This window comes from Trachinotus anak, unplaced genomic scaffold (assembly GCF_046630095.1).
Source record: "Trachinotus anak isolate AG129_WGS33_773 ecotype Australia unplaced genomic scaffold, CSIRO_AGI_Tana_v1 ptg000049l, whole genome shotgun sequence".
In the NCBI taxonomy this organism is placed as follows: Eukaryota; Metazoa; Chordata; class Actinopteri; order Carangiformes; family Carangidae; genus Trachinotus; species Trachinotus anak.
Genome location: NW_027273900.1, coordinates 180,001 through 202,032, shown reverse-complemented (window position 1 = coordinate 202,032; position 22,032 = coordinate 180,001). Strand labels below are relative to the sequence as shown.

The following is a 22,032-nucleotide window of genomic DNA, read 5'->3' as shown; positions in this document are numbered from 1 at the left end:
ATGGATTAGTACTTGGTGGCAAAACCCTTGTTGGCAAGCACAGAGGTCAGACGTTTCTTGTAGTTAATTACCAGGTTTGTGCACATATCAGGAGGAATCTTGGTCCACTCCTCTTTGCAAATCATCTCCAAATCCTTAAGGTTTCGAGGCTGTCGCTTCAGCTCCCTCCACAGATTTTCTGGGATTAAGGTCCAGAGACTGGCTAGGCCACTCCATTACCTTAATATGCTTCTTTTTGTTGCCTTGGCTGTATGTTTTGGGTCACTGTCGTGCTGGAAGACCCATCTGTGACCCATTTTCAGTGCCCTGGCGGAGGGAAGAAGGTTGTCACTCAGGATTTTACGGTACATGGCCCCATCCATCTTTCCATCAATGCGGTGAAGTCGTCCTGTCCCCTTAGCAGAGAAACACACCCAAAGCATAATGTTTCCACCTCCATGCTTGACGGTGGGGACGGTGTTCTTGGGGTCATAGTCAGTATTTTTCTTCCTCCTAACACGGCGAGTCGAGTTGATGCCAAAGAGCTCGATTTTGGTTTCATCTGACCACAGCACTTTCTCCCAAGACTTCTCTGAATCATTCAGGTGATCATTGGCAAACTTCAGACGGGCCTGTACATGTGCCTTCTTGAGCAGGGCGACCTTGCTGGCACTGCAGGATTTTAATCCATTGCAGTGTAGTGTGTTACCAGTGGTTTTCTTGGTGACTGTGGTCCCAGCTGCCTTGAGATCATTAGCAAGCTCCTCCTGTGTAGTTCTTGGCTGATTTCTCACCTTCCTCATGATCAGTGATACACCACGAGGTGAGATCTTGCGTGGAGCCCCAGAACAAGGTCGATTGATGGTCATTTTTTGTTTCTTCCATTTTCGAATAATTGCACCAACAGTTGTCTCTTTCTCACCCAGCTTCTTGCCTATGGTCTTGTAGCCCAATCCAGCCTCGTGCAGGTCTACAATCTTGTCCCTGATGTCCTTAGACAGCTCTTTGGTCTTGCCCATGGTGGAGAGGTTGGAGTCTGATTGATTGCATGGACAGGTGTCTTTTATACAGGTGACTGATTGACACAAGTGTCTTTGCTGCAGGTAACAAGTTTTTTTCGGTGTGTCTAAGGAGTAGGAGTATTTAACCAGTCTGTGGGAGCCAGAATTGTTAATGGTTGGCAGGGGATCAAATACTTATTTCACTCAATGAAATGCAAATCAATTTATATCTTTTATATAATGTGGTTTTCTGAATTTTCTTTTTGATATTCTGTCTCTCGTTGTAAAAAAGGAACCTACTTTAAAATTATAGACTGTTCGCTTCTATGTCAGTGGGCAAACTTACAAAATTAGTGAGGGATCAAATAATTATTTCCTCCACTGTAGAACTCAACTAAAGCTGTGAAATATGCCTCTAATTTGCCTCTTAGAAAAACCTTAAATCAAAACACTCATGACCATCTGACCTGTTCTTACTCAGCAGCAGTGACTGAACGTGTTAGTGATGCTAAGTGATAAATCCAAGGGAACTCTGGCTGGACACAGCAGAGTATGAGCTCTGTGTTAACCTCCTCGTTCCAGTCTGTTAACAAAGTAAAGGTTCTTTAAATTCACTGGAAATAGCTCAGCATCAAATCATTCTGTTTACACAAACCTCATGCATGTTCCAGAACTGTATTCATGGCATTAATGTCACAGGGTGACAGTGTCTGACATTGTTGGTCACAGCAGTGCAGATCTTTAGGGAGCGTATTTATTTATCGTCCTGCACAGAAGCCATGTCATGTTCAGTAAATCTGCAGGTTTCTGAGAAAAAAAGAAAAAACGCTTTTTTAATTGATTTTATTTTTGTAGTTTTATGTATCTATTTTTCTATTTCATAATGAATGAAAAAATAATTGAATAGAACAAGAAGAGTGAACAACTTGATAATTTTTAGTATTATAAGGTTTATAAAGGTCTTAATTTAAACGTGATTAAACCTCTGGTATCCACAGTATATTCTAATAACTGATGACCCCTCACTGACAGACTGTCCACAGCGGCTGGAGCTCCAGCCCTGCTGTCGCTGCGCGCGCATGCGCAGTGCCGCCCGGCCGTGACTAGACATTCGGTCATAGGAGCGGGAGGGGGGCGCTGGAGCCACGTCGGTGAGGCAGATCGACGCCCGGAGGCAGATCACAAAGAGGGTGAGTCCCGCACTAATTACAGTTTCTGCGGCTTCGTTCATTCCGCCCGAACATCAGCCCGGAGCGCAGACACGCTCCCGGGGCTCGGTCCTGCTGATGCGGGTAGGTCCGTCGCACAAGCACAGTCCGCCATTCCCCTTTTTATATCTAACGGGACACGTTGTGCTGCTGTGGCCGAGCAGGTTTGTCAGCAGCCTTGGCTCAGGTGCATAAATGACAGTCTTTCAGCGTTAGACCCTGCAGCTGGAGTCGCTAATGTGCGCCACGGGTGATTTGGTGCAGCGCAGCAGGAGGATGGAGAGTCCACGGTCGTTCAGGCGTTGGACAAAATTCACCCATATCTTGCAAAGATTATGCATCTACTTCATTTATTAGAAGAGCATAGTGAAAGTCACACATCCAGCTGAATTGTCATGATGTGTTTGAGGGTGTTGTCTGACTCATTTAGATGAGTGACTTTTGCATAGAGCATTGCCTTCCTTTTGAGTTGTGCAAAAATGATTTTCCTCCTCTCTGTCATTCCCTCCTTCCTTCCTTCTGTCATTTCTCCCTTTTCTCTCAGGTCCCTGCTGCTCATCCAGGAGCAGGAGATCCAGGGCAATGTCAACACCAGATCCCCCCATGGGAGGCACCCCGCGCCCAGGTCCCTCCCCTGGTCCGGGTCCCTCCCCTGGAGCCATGCTAGGCCCCAGCCCTGGTCCCTCCCCAGGCTCCTCTCACAGTATGATGGGCCCCAGCCCTGGTCCTCCCTCCTCTGGACACTCGCAGCCAGGGCCCTCTGGATACGCCCAGGACAACATGCACTCTCTGCACAAAGTGAGGACCCTGACAACACCACCAGCCCCACTGAGTCACCTCACCACTGTCCCCTGACTCCTTTAGGAAACAGATCCCACACATTTATGTGATTTATGCATATTAAACATATTTACATAGAACAGATGTGTGGTGAGTTAATATGAATGAATATGGAGGTTAATTCTACAGCAGAACATAAAACTTGATCAACTGTGGATTTACAGGCAGATCTGTACTTTAATATAAAATATATTATATAGTGTTATATAAGTGTGTTAATTTCATTCACTTTAATCAGTTTTCAGTTTTGTAACACACACTAATCCATACTTAAGAAAACAATAATAACCTGTGAGTAACTGCAGCTGGAAGTTAATCCCTACATGTTGGAAAACCTGTGTAACCTCTGTACCCATTATTTTCATGTGTCCAACTTATCGTACAGCTCCTTACATTTCATATGTTACTGCTGTTTTAGTTTCGTTTTCACACGGTTTGATTTGTCCCACAGCCAATGGAGGGCATGCACGAGAAGAGCATGAGTGAGGAGAGCCGCTTCAGTCAGATGAAGGGACTGTCTATGAGACAGGGCGGGCACAGTGGGATGGGGCCCCCACCCAGTCCTCTGGACCAACACTCACAAGGTAGGAATGCTACAGAGATTCATCTTAGCCAACTTCATCCTCTCCAGCGTTGTGTCAGACAGGCTGTGAGCTTTTAATCAGACTGATCTGTAGTGGTGTGGTCATGTGGCCTGATGAGCTCACAGGGAGCGTCTCTGCTGTCGCAACATAAGGAGTGATGCTGAATTTTCTCTTCATGAAGTATTTTAGTGTAAAAATACTGAAAATCAAACAGCCCCGTCCACCTGAAAAAACCCTAGACAATTATCAACAGTTTAGCTTCCTGCAGGCAGACAGGCAGTCAGACAGACAGACAGACAGAGACAGACAGAGACACACAGACACAGACAGACAGACCGGAGTTTAGCGTCGTGACTCAGAGAATAAAACATGATGAAATAACAGGCAGCATTTAAATAAGATCAGCACCTGTGGCAACAGATTGAATCACTATAATATTATCCTGAGAAAAACTTCATAAACTCACTGTTGAGTAACTGTTCACAAAATACAAACTGATAACAAACAGAAATCATGAACTACTTCAGGGATGTTTAAAATATTGACATTACATACACATATAAAGCATGTTATTACTGTAAAAACTCCAACATAGATATAACTGGAATATTACTGGAATATTATGCAGGGCTTCAAATAATAAACTCGTTAAACTGGTTTTTATGTTTGTCTGTTTGTGTCTTCAGGCTACCACTCTCCATTAGGGGGATCTGACCACTCAAGCCCTGTCCCTTCAAATGGCCCCCCCTCCGGTCCTCTCATGCCATCGTCCTCCTCTTCCTCCTCCTCTGGTGGCCCCGGTTCTGCCTCTGCGCCTTTAGATGGCCCCAGTGGAGATCAGCACACACTGGGTCCTAATAACCGTCCTGGTCCTCCAGGTAGCTCTAACCCAGGCCCCAGCCCTGGACCCAGTCTTGCACCCAGTCTTGCACCCAGTGTCCCCAGTCTTGGATCTGGCCTTGAATCTGGTGGCCCCACTGGCCCTGGAGGTCCTGGTGGCCCTGGTGGCCCAACTCCCTTCAACCAGAACCAACTCCACCAACTCAGAGCCCAGATCATGGCTTATAAGATGCTGGCTCGGGGGCAGCCCCTGCCAGACCACCTTCAGATGGCTGTCCAGGGGAAGAGGCCGATGCCTGGGATGCAGCAGCAGCAGCCCATGCCCAGCCTGGCTCCTGGAGCTGGAGGTGGGCCAGGAGGTGGACCAGCAGGACCAGGACCAGGGCCTGGGCCAATGGGCTCAGGGTACAGCCGAGCTCATGGTGAGCATGCATGGGGGAATATCTGAATACCCATCTGTATCCCATGGCCTGACGGGTAATAAAAATCACAGAATCACAGATGGAGCTGGTAGCTCTGCTCAAATTTAAAAGGCTGTGTAATAATTGTGAATTTAAACTTTTTTTTTTGTTTCTTTAGGTATGATGGGTCCCAACATGCCCCCACCAGGCCCATCAGGGACCCCAGCTGGGATGCAGGGACAAAACCCAAATGGACCGACCAAGTCCTGGCCTGAAGGTACGTGGTGCCTTCAGGTGACCTTTTGAAATCCGTCAGCCTCTTTAGCTGTTTGTTGAATCTATTTTTTATTCTATTTTTCTTTATTATGACATTGGAAAAAATGGCCCAGAATTCTGTCATTATAAAGACACTCACTGCCTGAATCAGGTGTTTAGAATTAAAGGGGAAAATAAAAACTTGATTCAGATTTTTCTGTGACAATCAAACATTTTCCATACATGAATATTGATCCTATTCACAGTAGAAATTTAAAATCATATTAACATCACATTACAGTTAGATGTCCCAGTTTCAAAGCCCAATTATTTTATATCCTGTCTCAGTCAAAGTCAGTGCTTTTTACTGCCGTACTTCCTGTCTGTAGATATAATTTATTGTAAAACTGCAGCAGTGTTTTCAGCCGTCTGCTCTATTAACTCGTCCTCACCTCATGTTCCTCCAGGTCCTATGGTGAATGCAGCAGCTCCCTCAAATGCACCCCAAAAGTTGATCCCACCTCAGCCCACCGGCCGGCCCTCTCCTGCCCCCCCCTCAGTCCCCCCTGCCGCCTCCCCAGTAATGCCTCCGCAGACGCAGTCCCCCGGCCAGCCGGCACAGCCTACCCCCATGATGCCTTACCACGCCAAGCAGAACCGCATTACCCCGATTCAGAAACCCTGCGGCCTCGACCCGGTGGAGATCCTGCAGGAGAGGGAGTACAGGTACGTCAGGGCCGAGCGTTTGTTCTTCATCTTGTTTGGTTTCTCTGTCTCAATGAGTAGATTATGACATAATGAAGCTTTAACACTTTAAATCTGATCATTAATGTTCTCATCCATTTAAAATATCTCAAACAAAATAAAGCATCAGCAGATTAATGATAAAATAATAAGTCTGTACTCTGAACCTCCTCAGGTTACAGGCTCGTATCACTCATCGTATTGCTGAACTGGAGAACCTGCCGGGTTCTCTCGCTGGTGATTTACGTACCAAAGCTACTATAGAGCTCAAAGCCCTTCGACTGCTCAACTTCCAGAGACAGGTACCGTCATATCATCTATCCCTTCACCTTTGCCCTTAATAACATCACGCCATGCCTCCGTGAATCAAAGACTGTTGCCCTCCACAGCTGCGTCAGGAGGTGGTGGTGTGTATGCGTCGCGACACAGCTCTGGAGACTGCTCTTGATGCTAAGGCCTACAAACGGAGCAAGCGGCAGTCTCTGCGAGAGGCTCGGATCACAGAGAAACTGGAGAAACAGCAGAAGATCGAGCAGGAGCGCAAACGCAGGCAGAAACATCAGGTAGAGGACAAATAAAGCTGTGATGATATTAAAAGTTGTGCTTTGAGTCCTATCCCATGTTTACTCCTCTCTGTCCTCCCCACTGTCCCCACTCTAATCCCAGGAGTACCTCAACAGCATCCTCCAGCACGCCAAAGACTTCAAAGAGTACCACCGCTCGATTACAGGCAAGATGCAGAAACTGACCAAAGCTGTGGCCACGTACCACGCCAACACCGAACGAGAGCAGAAGAAGGAGAACGAGCGTATCGAGAAAGAGAGGATGAGGAGGCTTATGGTAGGAAGAAACCATCAATGCACCGCAGACACAAACACACGCACGCACTTTACACACTTACCAGTACACGCACCCTCCAAACACTGCACGTCCTGTGAATGTGTCTGTCTTTCAGGCTGAGGATGAGGAGGGCTACCGTAAACTGATTGACCAGAAGAAGGACAAGCGTCTGGCGTACCTGCTGCAGCAAACTGATGAGTACGTCGCCAACCTCACCGAGCTGGTCAGAGCCCACAAGGCTGCACAGGCTCTGAAAGAAAAGAAGAAGAAGAAGAAGAAAAAGAAGAAGGTACATTCTGCACCTTCAACACTGTAGAATCAGATTTTTATGATGTACTGTTACATTCTGAGGTGACCTGCATATCTGTTGGATTCTGATCATGTGAAACTGTGCGTGCTGCTCGGTGCATTAGTGACTCAGGTGTGATGTGTTTTGCAGTTGGAGAACACTGAGGGTCAGACTCCTGCGATGGGCCCTGATGGAGAGGTGAGATGGGGCAGCAGCTGTAGTGATAACAAACCTTTATAGATCTTCACATCAGTAACTTTATATAAAGAACTGGATGTTTATTCTAGCAAGGAACAAATAGTGAAAGTTACATTCACAGTCACTGGTTTTATTTATGAAAATACACACTTGCTCTTTAAATATGCTGGGTCCACAAAGCTTTGTTGTTTTCAGTGGAGACGTCATTTAAACACAGCATAGGTTGAATTTCACACAAAGCTTTGAGGGGCAGTGTTTTGCTTTTATTAGTGTTGTCATGGCAAAATCTAGCATCTGTTCCACTCATCTGTTCTTAACTCCCACAATGATTTTTTGTTCATTTGTGCTGTGCAACATTTTGATTTTCATCAGGCACAAAGCGACACCAACATATATCAAATTATTTACTGTATATAAATTTATATATATCTCAAAACGACAGCAACCTGGAACAGCTGATTCAAAAGCCACGGTTTACGGCCTCAGGCAGCCGTGCGTGCATGAAAACAGTGAAGAAGAAGAAGCAGAGAGTCGCCTGCAGTTACTTTCACCTGTTGTCACATTCACAGACAAAACCCTAGAGAAAGAAAAACGTTTTTCATGAAACTTCACACACGAATAAAACATCACTGCACATTTGCTTGATGTTGTTTTGATAAAATCTTAACCTCCACACACAGTCTGTGGTTCAGTCTCATCTCTTTAGCCACCATTGGAACATGATGAGCTGCCTCCTCTCCCTGCAGCCTCTGGATGAGACGAGTCAGATGAGTGACCTGCCTGTAAAGGTCATCCATGTGGACAGTGGAAACATCCTGACAGGGGTGGACGCTCCTAAAGCTGGACAGCTGGAGACCTGGCTGGAGATGAACCCTGGGTGAGGCCGGAGGGAGCGAGGAGGAGAGATTAGTGTATGAATGTGTGTGTGGAGAAGAGGAACAGGTCTTTTAAAGTGCTGTGGTTGGTTGAATCACTGTGTCTCTGCATTAGATGAAATTTGGTGCAGTAACTCTTAACTCTGTGGTGACCTCCTGACTTCTTATTTGTGACCTCAGCTATTAATCAATTTATTGCTACATAGCCAACAGTAGCATTAGCTGTTTACTTACCCGTCTAGAAGAACTGTTGAGTCATTCCTTTACTCACCAAACGCCGTCTCCAGTGCTGGAAAACAGCACCAATGTTGACTCTTGTTTTGCTTCTATTTCTCTCACTTCTTCTCCTCTCCTGAAGTTAGCATGCTAACCAGCTAGCCCTGGCCCAGCCCGCCCATCTCATCACTTTCTGATACCGAATCACTGTAGAAGCAGCGCTGCTCAGAGCCTGTTTTAACTCTGGAGTTACAAACACAATGATGGCTGAAGCTCTTGTGACCGTCACGGTCCTCTGCTCCCGACCACAAAAACCACGTTCATCAGGAGACAAAACATACTTGTAAAACTTTATATGTCTAAATATGAGCAGGTTTACATGCTAACGTTCTAAACATTGCATACGAACGAACTTCAAAGTTTTTATCTGCCCAACAACTGAGTGTGTTTGTACGTTTCGCCTCACGGGGCCTTTAGCAAGGCTCATTTTCAACTTTAATTTAATTTCCTTCACTGCTTTAGTGTGTGTGGCTGAAACACAGGTCGGGACAGGTGCTTCAGAACGACTTGTACAGCTGTTGTTGGTAGATTTTATTTTGAGTATGTTTGTATGTATTTGTCCAGTTATGAGGTGGCTCCCCGCTCTGACAGTGAGGACAGCGAGGAGGAGGAAGAGGAGGAGGTGGGTTGTTTTGTTCGACATGTTTGAAGCCTGTTTCGCAGTCGCTGCACCTGTCGCTGACAAACTGCTGCTCACACGTCTGACAGGAGGAAGAGGAGGAGCCACAGCCTTCAGCGGCTCCGGTGGAGGAAAAGAAGAAGATCACTGACCCCGACAGTGAAGACGTGTCCGAGGTGGACGTCCGACACATCATCGAGTGAGAGCATATATGGACAACTACACTTTATTTAGAAATGCATGTGATCATGAGGTTTTACAAACAGTCTCCACCAAATGGCTTTAAGACCTGAGAGAATAAGACACCTTGTGTTTGCTCTGCAGAAATGCTAAGCAGGATGTGGATGACGAGTACAGCGGTGCAGCCTTCGCTCGAGGGCTCCAGTCTTATTACTCAGTGGCTCACGCTGTCACAGAGAAGGTGGAGAAACAGTCCAGTTTGTTAATAAATGGACAACTCAAACAGTATCAGGTAAACAATCAGATCAATTATGTATGAAAATATCATAATATCAATTCTTACCTCGTCATGCACAATGTTTTATGGTTTCCTCCCTCACGTGACTTCCTCTGTCAGATTAAAGGTCTGGAGTGGCTTGTTTCCCTCTACAACAACAACCTGAACGGGATCCTGGCGGACGAGATGGGTCTGGGAAAAACCATCCAGACCATCGCCCTCATCACGTACCTCATGGAGCACAAACGTCTCAACGGACCCTACCTCATCATTGTGCCGCTCTCGTGAGCTGAAACTCTTTGAGTTTGAAAATATATTTTTTTAAAGTCACTTAGGCCCAGCTCAGACCTGGTACTAACAGGTGATCTGATCACAGGTGTTCAGGTGTGAATGTGCCCAAGACGCATTCAGGACACTTTTGAGATCTGATCAGACCAGACTGGGAGGGGGTCTGGGCCGACGCTCAGCTGACGTCCTCTGCTACGGCTCATAATGAACTGAAAATATTTTACTATTTCAAATGGATAAAATTTTATTTCATGGTAGAGCTGCGTGCAGCCAATCAGAGGTGGAGATGTATGTGGAGACACATTTTACTGCCAGGTGTGAACTGATTGAGTTTGAGGTGTCCACCTGTGAACGGATCACCTGAAACATGTTAATACCAGGTCTGAACAGGGCCCGAGGAACCAGGAATTAACAGAGCCGTGTCTCACTGACAGAACTCTTTCTAACTGGGTGTACGAGTTCGACAAATGGGCTCCGACAGTGGTCAAAGTGTCCTACAAGGTGAGCGACACTGAAATTGTATGATTCTTCCTTCCTAAACACAAAATGTGAGAGTGTGTGTTTCTACACTGAATTTGAAGAGATGGTGTTTTTTTTCTTTTAGTAATGAATCACTGTATTTGATGTTTTTGCTGTCAGGGATCTCCTGCTGCCAGAAGAGCCTTCGTTCCCCAACTGCGTAGTGGAAAGTTTAACGTTTTACTCACCACCTACGAGTACATCATCAAGGACAAACAAGTGCTGGCCAAGGTGAGATGGACAAACCAGCACAAACAGGAGGATATTCATAAACACACCACAGCAAACACAGCATGATCCTCTCCCTCTACACATGTGCTCGTCCCTGCAGTGAGATGTTGTTGCTAACTATCTGGTTTCGCTCCCGCTGCCTAAACCCCCTGAGCCCAGCCCACCTGAGCGCCCTCCGCCCTCCTTCGCAGTGTTCTCTCCTAGGTCCTGCAACAAACTGACAAACCACGTCTGTCCTCTGTGGCCATCATGCTGCTATGCTCTCATGTAGTCATATAGGCTTCCTGAAGGTTCTCCCAGGTGGGTGCTGTAGTTCAGGCAGGAGTTTCTCCACGTGGAGGCTCAGGGCTGCGGTGTGGGGCTGAGCCAGCGTCGGGCATGAAGATAATCGATGGGCAGAAGCAGTGAGGCAGTGGAGTGGTGGTTTGATCCAGATGTTCCTGTCTCCTCTTGTCCCCTCTGCTCCTGTCATCTCCATCAGATCCGTTGGAAGTACATGATCGTTGACGAAGGCCACCGTATGAAGAACCACCACTGTAAACTGACCCAGGTCCTGAACACCCACTACCTTGCCCCACGGCGAGTCCTCCTGACGGGGACGCCGTTACAGAACAAACTGCCTGAGCTCTGGGCGCTGCTCAACTTCCTCCTGCCCACCATCTTCAAGAGCTGCAGCACCTTTGAGCAGTGGTTCAACGCTCCGTTCGCCATGACAGGAGAGAAGGTACGCAGTCAGAGCTACATCGCCGTTTAGTGACGGTCTGCCAGTGTGATGCCAGATTTCTCCTTCTTCTCCTCTCCAGGTGGACCTTAATGAAGAGGAGACCATCCTGATCATCCGTCGTCTCCACAAAGTGCTCCGCCCCTTCCTGTTACGCAGATTAAAGAAGGAAGTGGAGGCTCAGCTTCCAGAGAAGGCATGGCTCACCTCTGTCAGCACACACAGCAGATACACAAACATCAACACACACACACACAGATGTGTTGCAGGGTTTGTGCGTATATTTGTAAAACGGGTTCATGTGATGATGTCTGTCCCTCGCTCTACATGTCTTTTAATCATTATTGTTTCTGTCCCTCGACTCCTTCAGGTGGAGTATGTGATCAAGTGCGACATGTCATCTCTCCAGAGGGTGTTGTACAGACACATGCAGGCTAAAGGGGTTCTGCTGACCGATGGGTCAGAGAAAGACAAGAAGGTGAGGCCATGAGCACTGTGACACTGTGGGTTCATTAATACCATGAAATCCTGCGGCCCGGTAGTCGAGTGCTTTGGGCGCGTACCATGTGCGAGCGCAAGACGCTCTTAGCAGGCAGTCACCGGTTCGACTCCCGATCAGTCCGACTCTTTCCTGCATGTCATTCCCCTCTCTCTCTCTACCCCCTTTCCTGTCGGTCTCCCCTGATCTATCATAAAGGCACAAAAAGCCCAAAAAAATTATTTAAAAAAAACATGAAATCCTTTCTAGATTAAAAAATAGAATCATATGTGGCACTGGATGATTCATATATTTGAGATTTATAACAGGTGACAGGTGCAGAACACTGACCTGAACCAGAGAACCTGTTGGCTTCAAACTTGTGTCCAGGTATAAATGAACTCATAACTTTTACAACAGAGGAAAACAAGTTGTCCTATAAAAGTTAAAACTGATCTCAGCACAAAAGCTTCTGCTACATTTAGATGAAATGAGCTGCAGCAGAGTCTGACAGAGAAACATCAGACTGTTTCCTCTTCAGAGCCTCATGATCATCCTTTGTGAACAAAAACTGACTGAAAAAAACTACTTGCACATCTCCTGTGGTTGTGTTTATCAGGGTAAAGGAGGCACAAAGACACTGATGAACACCATCATGCAGCTGAGGAAGATCTGTAACCACCCCTACATGTTCCAGCAGATAGAGGTACCACTGACCCTGACACTCTGCCACCATACAGACCTGAAGCTCATAGACATCAACTCCAAAGATCTTCTGACTCCTGATTCTTTAAATGAGCTTTAAGAAAAAGCCACAGTTAAACTTAAGTGTTTGACTGTGTGTGTGAAATACAACATAATGTTTTATATATATTTTGACTGTTTTTGCAGGAATCCTTCTCTGAACATTTAGGATTCTCTGGTGGGATAGTCCAGGGGTGAGTGTTAAGATCACACACACACACACACACAAACTCGTTTCACTATCCCTGGGTACACTCATTGACATTTACATATATTTGTATATATTCAGGCTGAAGATATAAAAACAAACACACACACCTGTGATCCCGTCTCTCTTCATCTTCAGGCCGGACCTGTATCGAGCCTCAGGGAAGTTTGAGGTGTTGGATCGTATCCTGCCCAAACTGAGAGCTACGAACCACAAAGTGCTGCTCTTCTGTCAGATGACGTCACTCATGACCATCATGGAGGACTACTTTGCCTACCGCAATTTCAAGTATCTGCGTCTGGATGGTGAGACGCTTTATAGAAGTGTTTATATCTGTGTTTTCCTGGAATCTTATTTCCTCTCTTTCCCTCCTCCCTGACATCTCAGGCACCACAAAGGCCGAAGACCGAGGAATGTTACTGAAGACGTTCAATGATCCGGAGTCGGAGTACTTCATCTTCCTCCTGAGCACTAGGGCTGGAGGCCTCGGCCTCAACCTGCAGTCAGCTGACACCGTGGTCATCTTTGACTCTGACTGGAACCCACATCAGGTGTGATGCACATGTTCACGCCCACAGGCTTCACATTCAGGAGCCAGAGAGAAGGACAAGAAGACAGCAGCAGTCACTGTGTTGGAGCTTTTAAGTTTCTTCCAGTTTATGAAACCAAGTGAAGCTTCATGTCTCACAGTGTTGTTCACAGCTGAATGTGAATCTCTAACCTCCACCGTGTGGAAGTGAAAGTGCTGCGTGAACCAGCTAATTAAACTCAGCAGGATTTAAATCTTTAAACTCCCTGATTTCCTGTATTGCATTTGAAAGAAATTACTCATTTATTAAAAATCTGAGGTTCACCACACTCTGAATGTGTAATGTTGTACCCTGCAGGTCAGCGTCAGCCCTGTGGAGGCAGAGTTTCAGCCCCTGTCAGCAAGTAGATGTCTAACAGTAAAACTGATTCACAGAACAGAAACTTGTGGTTTTTGCTTTCTGTTTTTCCAAAGTTGAAGTTTCTTGTTGGAGGGAAGTTTTTAGATAAATCCCTCTATTTTGATGAGATGTGATGACCATATTTCCAACATGTTGGACAGAAGAAGAAGTGAAGTCCTTTACAAACCAGGCAGTGTTGGATGTGGGTTTATGAGTTAGCTGCTACTGCTCCGACACTTTCTCAGACTAACGTTTGAACTGATTCTCTCTCTCCGTCCTGATCTGGCTCCAGGACCTGCAGGCTCAGGATAGAGCCCACCGTATAGGTCAACAGAACGAGGTGCGGGTCCTGCGTCTGTGCACGGTTAACAGCGTAGAGGAGAAAATCCTGGCTGCTGCCAAGTACAAATTGAATGTGGACCAAAAGGTCATCCAGGCCGGCATGTTTGATCAGAAGTCCTCCAGCCACGAGCGCAGGGCCTTCCTGCAGGCCATTCTGGAGCACGAGGAGCAAGACGAGGTCTGGGGTCAAGAAGTGTGTCTACGCATGAATGTGTGTGCGTGCACCGGCAACACAAAATTTTAAAGGGTGTGCTTTCTTATGCTCTGCTTGCCAATGTGTGTCTGCTGTATTCAGGAGGAGGATGAGGTGCCGGACGATGAGACGGTCAACCAGATGATCGCCAGGAGTGAGGAGGAGTTCGACCAGTTCATGGTAGATTCCTTTGTTCTGAGGATGAGTGACATCTCAGGCCTCACTGCAGCACTAACTCAACCAAAATCTTCTCCCTACATCTTCTCCTCTTTCTTCTGTTTTCTGCCTTTCCCTCCCCCAGCGTATGGACCTGGACCGGCGGCGGGAGGAGGCCCGGAACCCGCGGCGAAAACCTCGTCTGATGGAGGAGGATGAGCTGCCCACTTGGATCATGAAGGATGACGCCGAGGTCGAGCGGCTGACCTGTGAGGAGGAGGAGGAGAAAATGTTTGGACGAGGTTCTCGGCAGCGGAAGGAGGTGGACTACAGCGACTCCCTGACCGAGAAGCAGTGGCTCAAGGTGATTCTCCTCCTGGGCAAAGGGCAGAGCGAAGACACTGATGCCAGAGTAGAAACTGAATCTGAAATACAAGAAAAAACTTCCTTGCTTCTGTAGTGAACACGTATTCTTGTGTTTATTATTACCCCGAGCAGGCGATAGAGGAGGGGACGCTGGAGGAGATGGAGGAGGAGGTCCGTCACAAAAAGACGACCCGCAAGAGGAAGAGGGACCGCGACCTGGACCTCCCCGGGCCCTCCTCTTCCTCCGGGGGACGAGGACGAGGGGACAAAGACGACGATGGGAAGAGGCAGAGGAAGAGGGGACGACCGCCTGTGGAGAAACTCTCCCCAAATCCCCCCGCCCTCACAAAGAAGATGAAGAAGATTGTGGACGCTGTCATCAAATACAAAGACAGGTAGCAGAAATGAGCTCTGGCTGCAGTTTGTGACACATGTGAACAGTTCCTGTAAATTACCTGATATTAAAGGTGCAGCAACTGTTCAACACTTCAGGACTTTACCATCGAATCAGGTGTGAAAATGTGACGGCGTCGACCAGGTCCAGGTCAACTTAAGGTCAAGAGAGAAGGAAGTGTAAGTGACCTTAGAAGAACCAGAGAGAAGTCACAGATTACCTAAAGCATCATGCAATTTTCACCAGTGCTTACACAGTTATTTCTTTCTCTTTCTTAATTTGTCATTTTCCCAAAGACGAAACCGACCACCTGTTGTGCTCTCACCAAAACCTCAGAGTTTCAGAACCATATTATCTTTATGTGAATTTAACATTTTCATTACTGTCATTAAACAGCTGCACAGCTGATGGAAATATTATTATACATAAGCACAGTTTGCACTTTAAAAATCTGCATATGGGTAAAATAAGTTTTCCCAGTTTACAGCAAACAAAGAGCAGGAAGAACCTGCCTGTTTCATCGGCGTCATGGCGCTGCCTGGTGTCTGTGCCACGTCAGAATTGTCCTTTGTTGTTGATGTCGTTGTTTGATTATTGCTGCAGATACAAAAAGCATCTCTGAAAGTATCATAAACAAAACTAACAAATGCATTTGTAGGGTTCTGCAAAAACTAAATCTCCAAGTTTGGTGAATAGTGAAGAGCAGAGACAGAACCTGAAGTTCAACGTTGGGACGATCAGTTTTCTCTCGGTCGTGTTTCACTGGAATAAACTAGCATGGACACATTTGTTTAGATGGATCAGAGCTGAGCTCATTCAGATGTTGATAAATCATCCTGATGATGTCATCTCCTGCAGCGCCAGTGGGCGTCAGCTGAGCGAGGTGTTCATCCAGCTGCCATCTCGAAAAGAGCTGCCAGAGTACTACGAGCTGATCCGCAAGCCTGTGGACTTCAGGAAGATCAAGGTGAGACCAGAGGAGAGGAGTCCAGCTGGGAACAACCTGGCAGACTTATAGCTACACTAACACGTGGTTATCACTCATTTCCAGGAGAGGATTAGAAGTCATCGCTACCGCAGTCTGGGTGACCTGGAGAGAGACGTGATGCTGCTCTTCCAAAACGCTCAGACCTTCAACCTGGAGGGGTCTCTGGTGAGATACACCTGGTTGATCCACCAACACTAACTAAGCTGTGGATTAACCTCTGACCAGCTGTGAGTCTGGTTTCTACCAGTGAGCAGGTCTGGGTTGGTTTTATCTTTCACTCACTGCTGGTCCTGCATTGAGGAACCTGGGGGGGTTGGTGGATTATAATTAAAGGTCAAAGGTCTGATTGATGTTATTTACACCAACTGCTCTGATCAGATTACTTTAATAAAGCTTTTTCAGCCACACCAGAAACATTTTAAACCTGGAGAAAACGTGTTGCTGCTGATTTTTCCTGCAGCTTCCTGTGAACATGATGTTTCAGTTTTTCTCCTCCTCTGAGAAGATCGTGGTCATACATGAGGACTGAGCACTTCTGTCACTGTTACCTGTACGTGCACACTGAAGATAATGAGCAGACGTTTTCTGTTGTGCGAGCAGATATATGAAGACTCCATCGTGCTCCAGTCGGTGTTCACCAGTTTGAGGCAGAAGATTGAGAAGGAGGAGGAGAGTGAGGGAGAGGAGAGCGAGGAGGAAGAGGAGGAGCAGGAGGAAGGATCAGAGTCTGAATGTAAGTGTTTCTTTGTTATGGTTGAATTATCCTTGAGTTATTCAGTGTTTTACTGTGTGTGTGTGTGTGTGTGTCTCTCCAGCTCGCTCAGTGAAAGTGAAGATCCGTCTGGGCAGGAAGGATAAAGGTGGCGATCGAGGGAAAGGACGCAGCAGACGAACGGGACGCACCAGAGCCAAACCTGTTGTCAGTGACGACGACTCTGAGGATGAGCAGGAAGAGGTAGCTTGTGTGTGTGTGTGTGTGTGTGTGTGTTTATTTTTATAGGACTGTGTATTTACACACTGAGGTCATTGACTTTGTGATTCTATCATTATACAAAACAAGGCAAATGAACAGCTGCTGTTTCGCTGCCTAAAGCTCAGTCACTGATGTTTCTTACATCCTTTGTTTTGGGATTGGTTTCATCTCCAACTCAAACGATCCTGTATCACCTGTAACAATCCATCTATAAGTTCTCTGTATTTCTGAGATTGTTTGTTGTAAAGTGAGACGAAGGGAATCAGATGTTTGCATGTACGGTGGCTCAGAGGGGTCAAACACTTCTCTAAAGGCTTTTGACAGATGCGACATAAAGACAGAAAATGAACCTGTTCTAAAAGCTTGAATGTGACCTGTGTGTAAACGTGACCGACACACAAGGAGGTTGTTTTTATTTATGGACTAGGTTTGTAAAGGCCTTAGTCATGTGGTTCTACCTGTGTGGAAACAGCCAATCATCATGCAGACCTGAAAATGTAGAATGTATCAAAATCCTTTGTGATCCCAGCCGAGGAAGTTTTCTCTTGCTCTTTGTTTGCTCGCAGGAAAACCTCTCAACAGATTTCAGGTGAACTTGGTGAATAATTTAACCCATGAGGAGAAACCAACATTTATCCGTTTGCTGTTTTCCAGGAGCGCTCCCCCAGTGCCACTGATGAAGAGTCCTGAACTGTGCTGAGACATGGAAGAAGGGATTTCTCACCACAAATACAGTAAATAAAACCTGCCTCTGTCAACTCCATCCACCCTCAGTCAAACATCAGAGCACAGAAATAGAAGGAGGTTTACGACAATATCACATTATCACATGGAAACTGTACAACATCATCATCATATATATAATTAATTAGGCTGCACACATTGGTGCATTAAATAGTTTCTTTTAGAATTTAAATGAGTTTTTCATCTCTGTGTTCAAGTTGAGGAGAATTGCATTGAGCCAAGTCTCATCAGTTCGCTGTGTGAAGACAGAGGGAAAGAAAACTGATCAATATAAATTCCAACAATAATCAATATAACAGCTACACACATTCATGTGTCGTAAAACATGGCACCTGAAGCAGAATCACAACAAACACACAACAACTACCACACACTGCACAGTGAGGTTTGTCATTTTGGTATGTTTTAATACCATGTGAAGATATTATTTCAATAATATTAATAATATAATACATTAAGTGACTTTCAACCAAAATAATTGTGCTTTTAAGTTTTTTATAATCAGCCTGAGAGTCGTCTTCGGCTCGACTGAGAAAACACTGCATCTGAATCTGACTGCAGCAAGTACATGAATGACTCTTTACCCCCTGTTTAGCATTAGCTATTAGCATATTATAAGCTGTATACAAACATTTAATAATGGTTTATAACACTGTGGTCAGGTTGTATGCAGCTGTATGGACATTTTCAAGTGTTCATTAATGTACAGTGATTGTCAGAAATTATAACTAATACTATGAAAACATGTTTTTTATCATATTCAGTATCTATTTATAAACCAGCCTCCACTCTGAGTGAACAGGAGTTCTAGTTGTTGACAAATACATAACTCAACACTTCATATCTGCTTATAACTAATGTTATAAACTGTTTTGTACATGTTCATATACTGTTTATAATGATAAATATGAGACCAAGTCTTCTCCCAAACAAGCTTTAAGAGGAATAAAGCTTCAGTTACTTAAACTCTGACATAACAAAAAGTAGAATCACATTTTATTTGACGCTCCTTACGCTCAGAGTTTTTATCCTCACCTGCACTAAAACTAGTCCTCGGCTCACCTGAGGAGTTCAAACTGTTAACTGTACCTCAGCTATAAACAACCCTGCTGCTTCCCGGTGGTGTGTTGTAACAGTCGCCGCTGAGATCACTGAGGTGTGTGTACATCACACTCATGTTTGAGCTGGAAATGGAGCAGGTTGCAGTTTCCAGGCTTCTCACAAGCTCTTAAGCAACACAGTTATTTGACTGAGGTTGAATGGAGTTGAGTCCAGGTCGCTCTGCTGTGTTGTATATATGGTACAACAGTATAAAAACCAACTACTCCACCTTGCTGCTGCTTACCTGTCGCACTTCCAGTATCAGCACTTATACTCGTCGATTGTAGACTTAAAGAATCATGAGGTTGTATTTCATTGATAAGTACTGTAACTTGCTTCTCCTTCAGTTATTGTGTGGTGATTTTAGGACTTCAGAACTATTTGATGTACTTTTGGCACTTTTTAAGTTTTTGATGTTAAGACAAAGGACCAGAGGGACAGCGGCTCTCCTCTGCTTGTGAATGCCTGATGGCTGTACGGTGTTGGATATGCTGTATAGAGTTTTTTCTAGAATATAATGTCCATGCACGTGTGTACAGCCCACGAGTTCAGTACTGTACTTTCTCATTATGCTCGGTTACTAGAGTGAAGAACACATAACCAAAGCAACAATGTTTTCACCACTAAATTATTAAGATGTGTCTGTTGTGTTGTGTTGTTGTCGCTGGATCTTGAAACGTAACAATAAACCACAGTAAAATTGAATCTTGTTGTTTGTGTGATGTGATGAAATAAAATAACAGATTAATCAATGAATCAAACTATATATTTTCCAGTTAGTAATTTGAATAATTTGAGTCACTTTTTTCAAGCAACAAGACAAAGCTCTGCTGCGTCTTTAATGCATCTGTTCTCTTTGCAGGACACTCATGTTTTCATACATGGTCCCTGATAAATAAATGTAACAAGCTAAACTAATGTGATATGGTAATAAACCACATGTATTTTAGTTATGAACAGTTAGTTGGACAAAGTGAATCTGGATGTATTTATGTTCCTAACAGCTGGAGCCAACAGGAAGAATCCAAACCAGTTTCTCGGTGTCAGAGTTTTGATATTTTTAGACGTCTGGTTTAAAACCACTGCAGTGACATAAACTTAACTCTTATCAGATTTGACCTGAATCTGTTGGGGAATTAAAAACCTTTTTGTTGCAGGGTTTTAAATATTGATCCCAGATCAACCTGATAAAGCTCAAACTTTAGTTATTGATGCAGCAGGATGTAATGCTTCTGTCTGACCACTGGGAGGAAATCTCATGCAAATACAAAACATACAGTTTCAGCTGAATCATCTCACTGGTCTCTGTACAAACAGGATTTTCAAACCTCCAAAACACACAGAGCTGAAGCTTTGATAAAAGTCACAACGCTTCTGTGTAAAATCTTTCATCTACTGGAGAATTTAGTTATGACTTTATCCTCATGTCATCTTTGGTCAGTTCCTCCAACGCAACATAAAACATGAACAACATCAACATGGACTCGTGGTTGGAACTGGACTCACTTCTCAGTAAAGTCACACAAACACATGAATACACACAAGTTTTTTATCCAGAACATATAAACAAGCTTGGTATTCCCCCATATTTCTGTGTATCTGGTGTAAGTGGGTCAGTGGACACAGAGAGGGATATGTTGACAGTACTGTGTGTGTGTGTGTGTGTGTGGAGCGGTAACATGTCGAGATGTGTGTGGTGTTGAACAGAACCCGACAGTGAGGCCTGTGTTTGAGGTCCAAGTGCTTGCTCCTCGTGGAGTAAAGGGGGGGTGGACTTGGTTTCCTGATTTCTAGGAACCCTTGGATTGCTTCAGTAACTCAAAACCAGCTGTTAACATCTGCCAGAGGAGGGGGAGGGGCAGGGCTGCAACTCCTGAACTCCCCAAAACTGCACATTTCAACAGCAGCAGGCTTTTACCAGGACGACTCCGCAGCTGTGAAGAGACGTTCCGCTGCTGCTTTAGAGACCACATGGGTACACATGACACACACACACACACTCTCACACACACACACAAACTGTGCTGATAACATGAATAACTCAGTGTGTGTCTGTGGGATCGTTGTCGTTTTCTCCTCTGAAAGTAAATTAAAGTTTGTTCTTCAGTTCGCTGACTTCATGAGGACATTACAGCTGTGAACCTGCAGGTTAGAGCTGTCAATGAAAACAGGATCTTTCTTTTATTGTTGTCTGTGAATCTGCAGGAAGAAGAGTCGACTGCAGGGAAACGGTTTTACAGAAACAGAGAAACAGAGTCTGTCAGACACAGTTTGAGGTTTGTTACCAGACTTTGACAAAAAGGTTTTAGACGCAGAAACAGAGGAGACACAAAAACTGTGTCCACAGTTTGGAGAAAGCTGGTTAAGTTGTTGTTAGTCTCCAGGAAATGAATGCAAATCTATGTAATGACCTCAAGTGACAAAAATCTGTGTGTGTGTGTGTGTGTGTGTGTGTAGTCTTATCTGTTGGCCCTGAGACACTGGACAGAAAACATGAGCACAGTCAGGATTAGATAAAGTTTCAGTTTATTCTCTGTACGTCTCACTGAGTCTGGTTCTGTTTGGTACAGAGACGAGTCAGGTTGATGTCAAGTGTCTGGTAAGAACTCAGGACTTTAGTTTAGTTTAGTTTAGTCTAGTTTAGTCTAGTCTAGTCTAGTCTAGTCTAGTCTGGCCGGACTCTAGACTCTCTGCTAATTCTCAGTTTCATGTTTTCTGCCCTCCTGACTCTGCTGAGCTGCTCAGGTGCTAAACCTCTGAATCACTTTCCATCTGATTTATTCTGTCATTCAAACAAGAAGCAATTAGGAACAATACAAAAAGATAATTCAGTCTGATTACTGAGTCATCAATAATCACTTCAGTCTGATTATCAATCAGTGGCGGGACACGGCAAACACAGCGCCTGAGGCTGCAGAGAGGAGCCGTCAGGTATGTTAAATATGTTCGTTCACATATTTCAGAAAATAATAATAAACCAGCTAAAACAACTATTGTTGTGTTTCATTCATGTGCATTTTGCATTTAGTTCAAAGAGCTGGATTCATTCACAGCACGTTGCTGGTGTCACATGAAATCCATGTCTCACCAGTCTGGAAAAAAAGTCATAAACTTATCAGTTAAAGCTGGTTCAAGATGAGAGAGCAGGTCTTTGTCACTGAGGACATGTCGCAGCAGAAACACACGTGTGGATGATAGAATGAGTGAAGCTGACCTGTGTGTAGCTGCTGTGGTTTCAGAGGTTTGTGTGT

General features: G+C 45.1%; 1 protein-coding gene across 3 annotated transcripts; it reads left to right on the top strand.

The window, feature by feature from the left end:
* The first annotated feature begins 2,047 nt into the window (after window positions 1-2,047).
* On the top strand, window positions 2,048-19,486 carry LOC139615365 (transcription activator BRG1). 3 transcript variants are annotated; one of them, XM_071473250.1, is made up of 34 exons: window positions 2,048-2,170; window positions 2,733-2,986; window positions 3,480-3,612; window positions 4,299-4,874; window positions 5,032-5,130; window positions 5,576-5,834; window positions 6,028-6,154; window positions 6,242-6,415; window positions 6,519-6,692; window positions 6,808-6,981; window positions 7,132-7,179; window positions 7,926-8,056; window positions 8,895-8,952; window positions 9,039-9,148; window positions 9,274-9,421; window positions 9,527-9,690; window positions 10,129-10,195; window positions 10,334-10,444; window positions 10,926-11,168; window positions 11,248-11,361; window positions 11,536-11,643; window positions 12,263-12,349; window positions 12,535-12,581; window positions 12,734-12,900; window positions 12,983-13,146; window positions 13,817-14,044; window positions 14,162-14,239; window positions 14,361-14,579; window positions 14,714-14,976; window positions 15,834-15,942; window positions 16,027-16,128; window positions 16,564-16,696; window positions 16,779-16,918; window positions 17,591-19,486. In XM_071473250.1, exons 2-34 carry the CDS (start codon window positions 2,771-2,773, stop codon window positions 17,624-17,626), a joined length of 5,007 nt encoding a protein of 1,668 aa, XP_071329351.1. In that variant the 5' UTR covers window positions 2,048-2,170; window positions 2,733-2,770; the 3' UTR covers window positions 17,627-19,486. The 3 variants fall into 3 exon arrangements, with proteins under 3 accessions (XP_071329351.1, XP_071329349.1, XP_071329348.1); XM_071473248.1 differs by having other exon boundaries at window positions 14,711-14,976; XM_071473247.1 differs by having other exon boundaries at window positions 13,817-14,077.
* The last annotated feature ends 2,546 nt before the right edge of the window (window positions 19,487-22,032 follow it).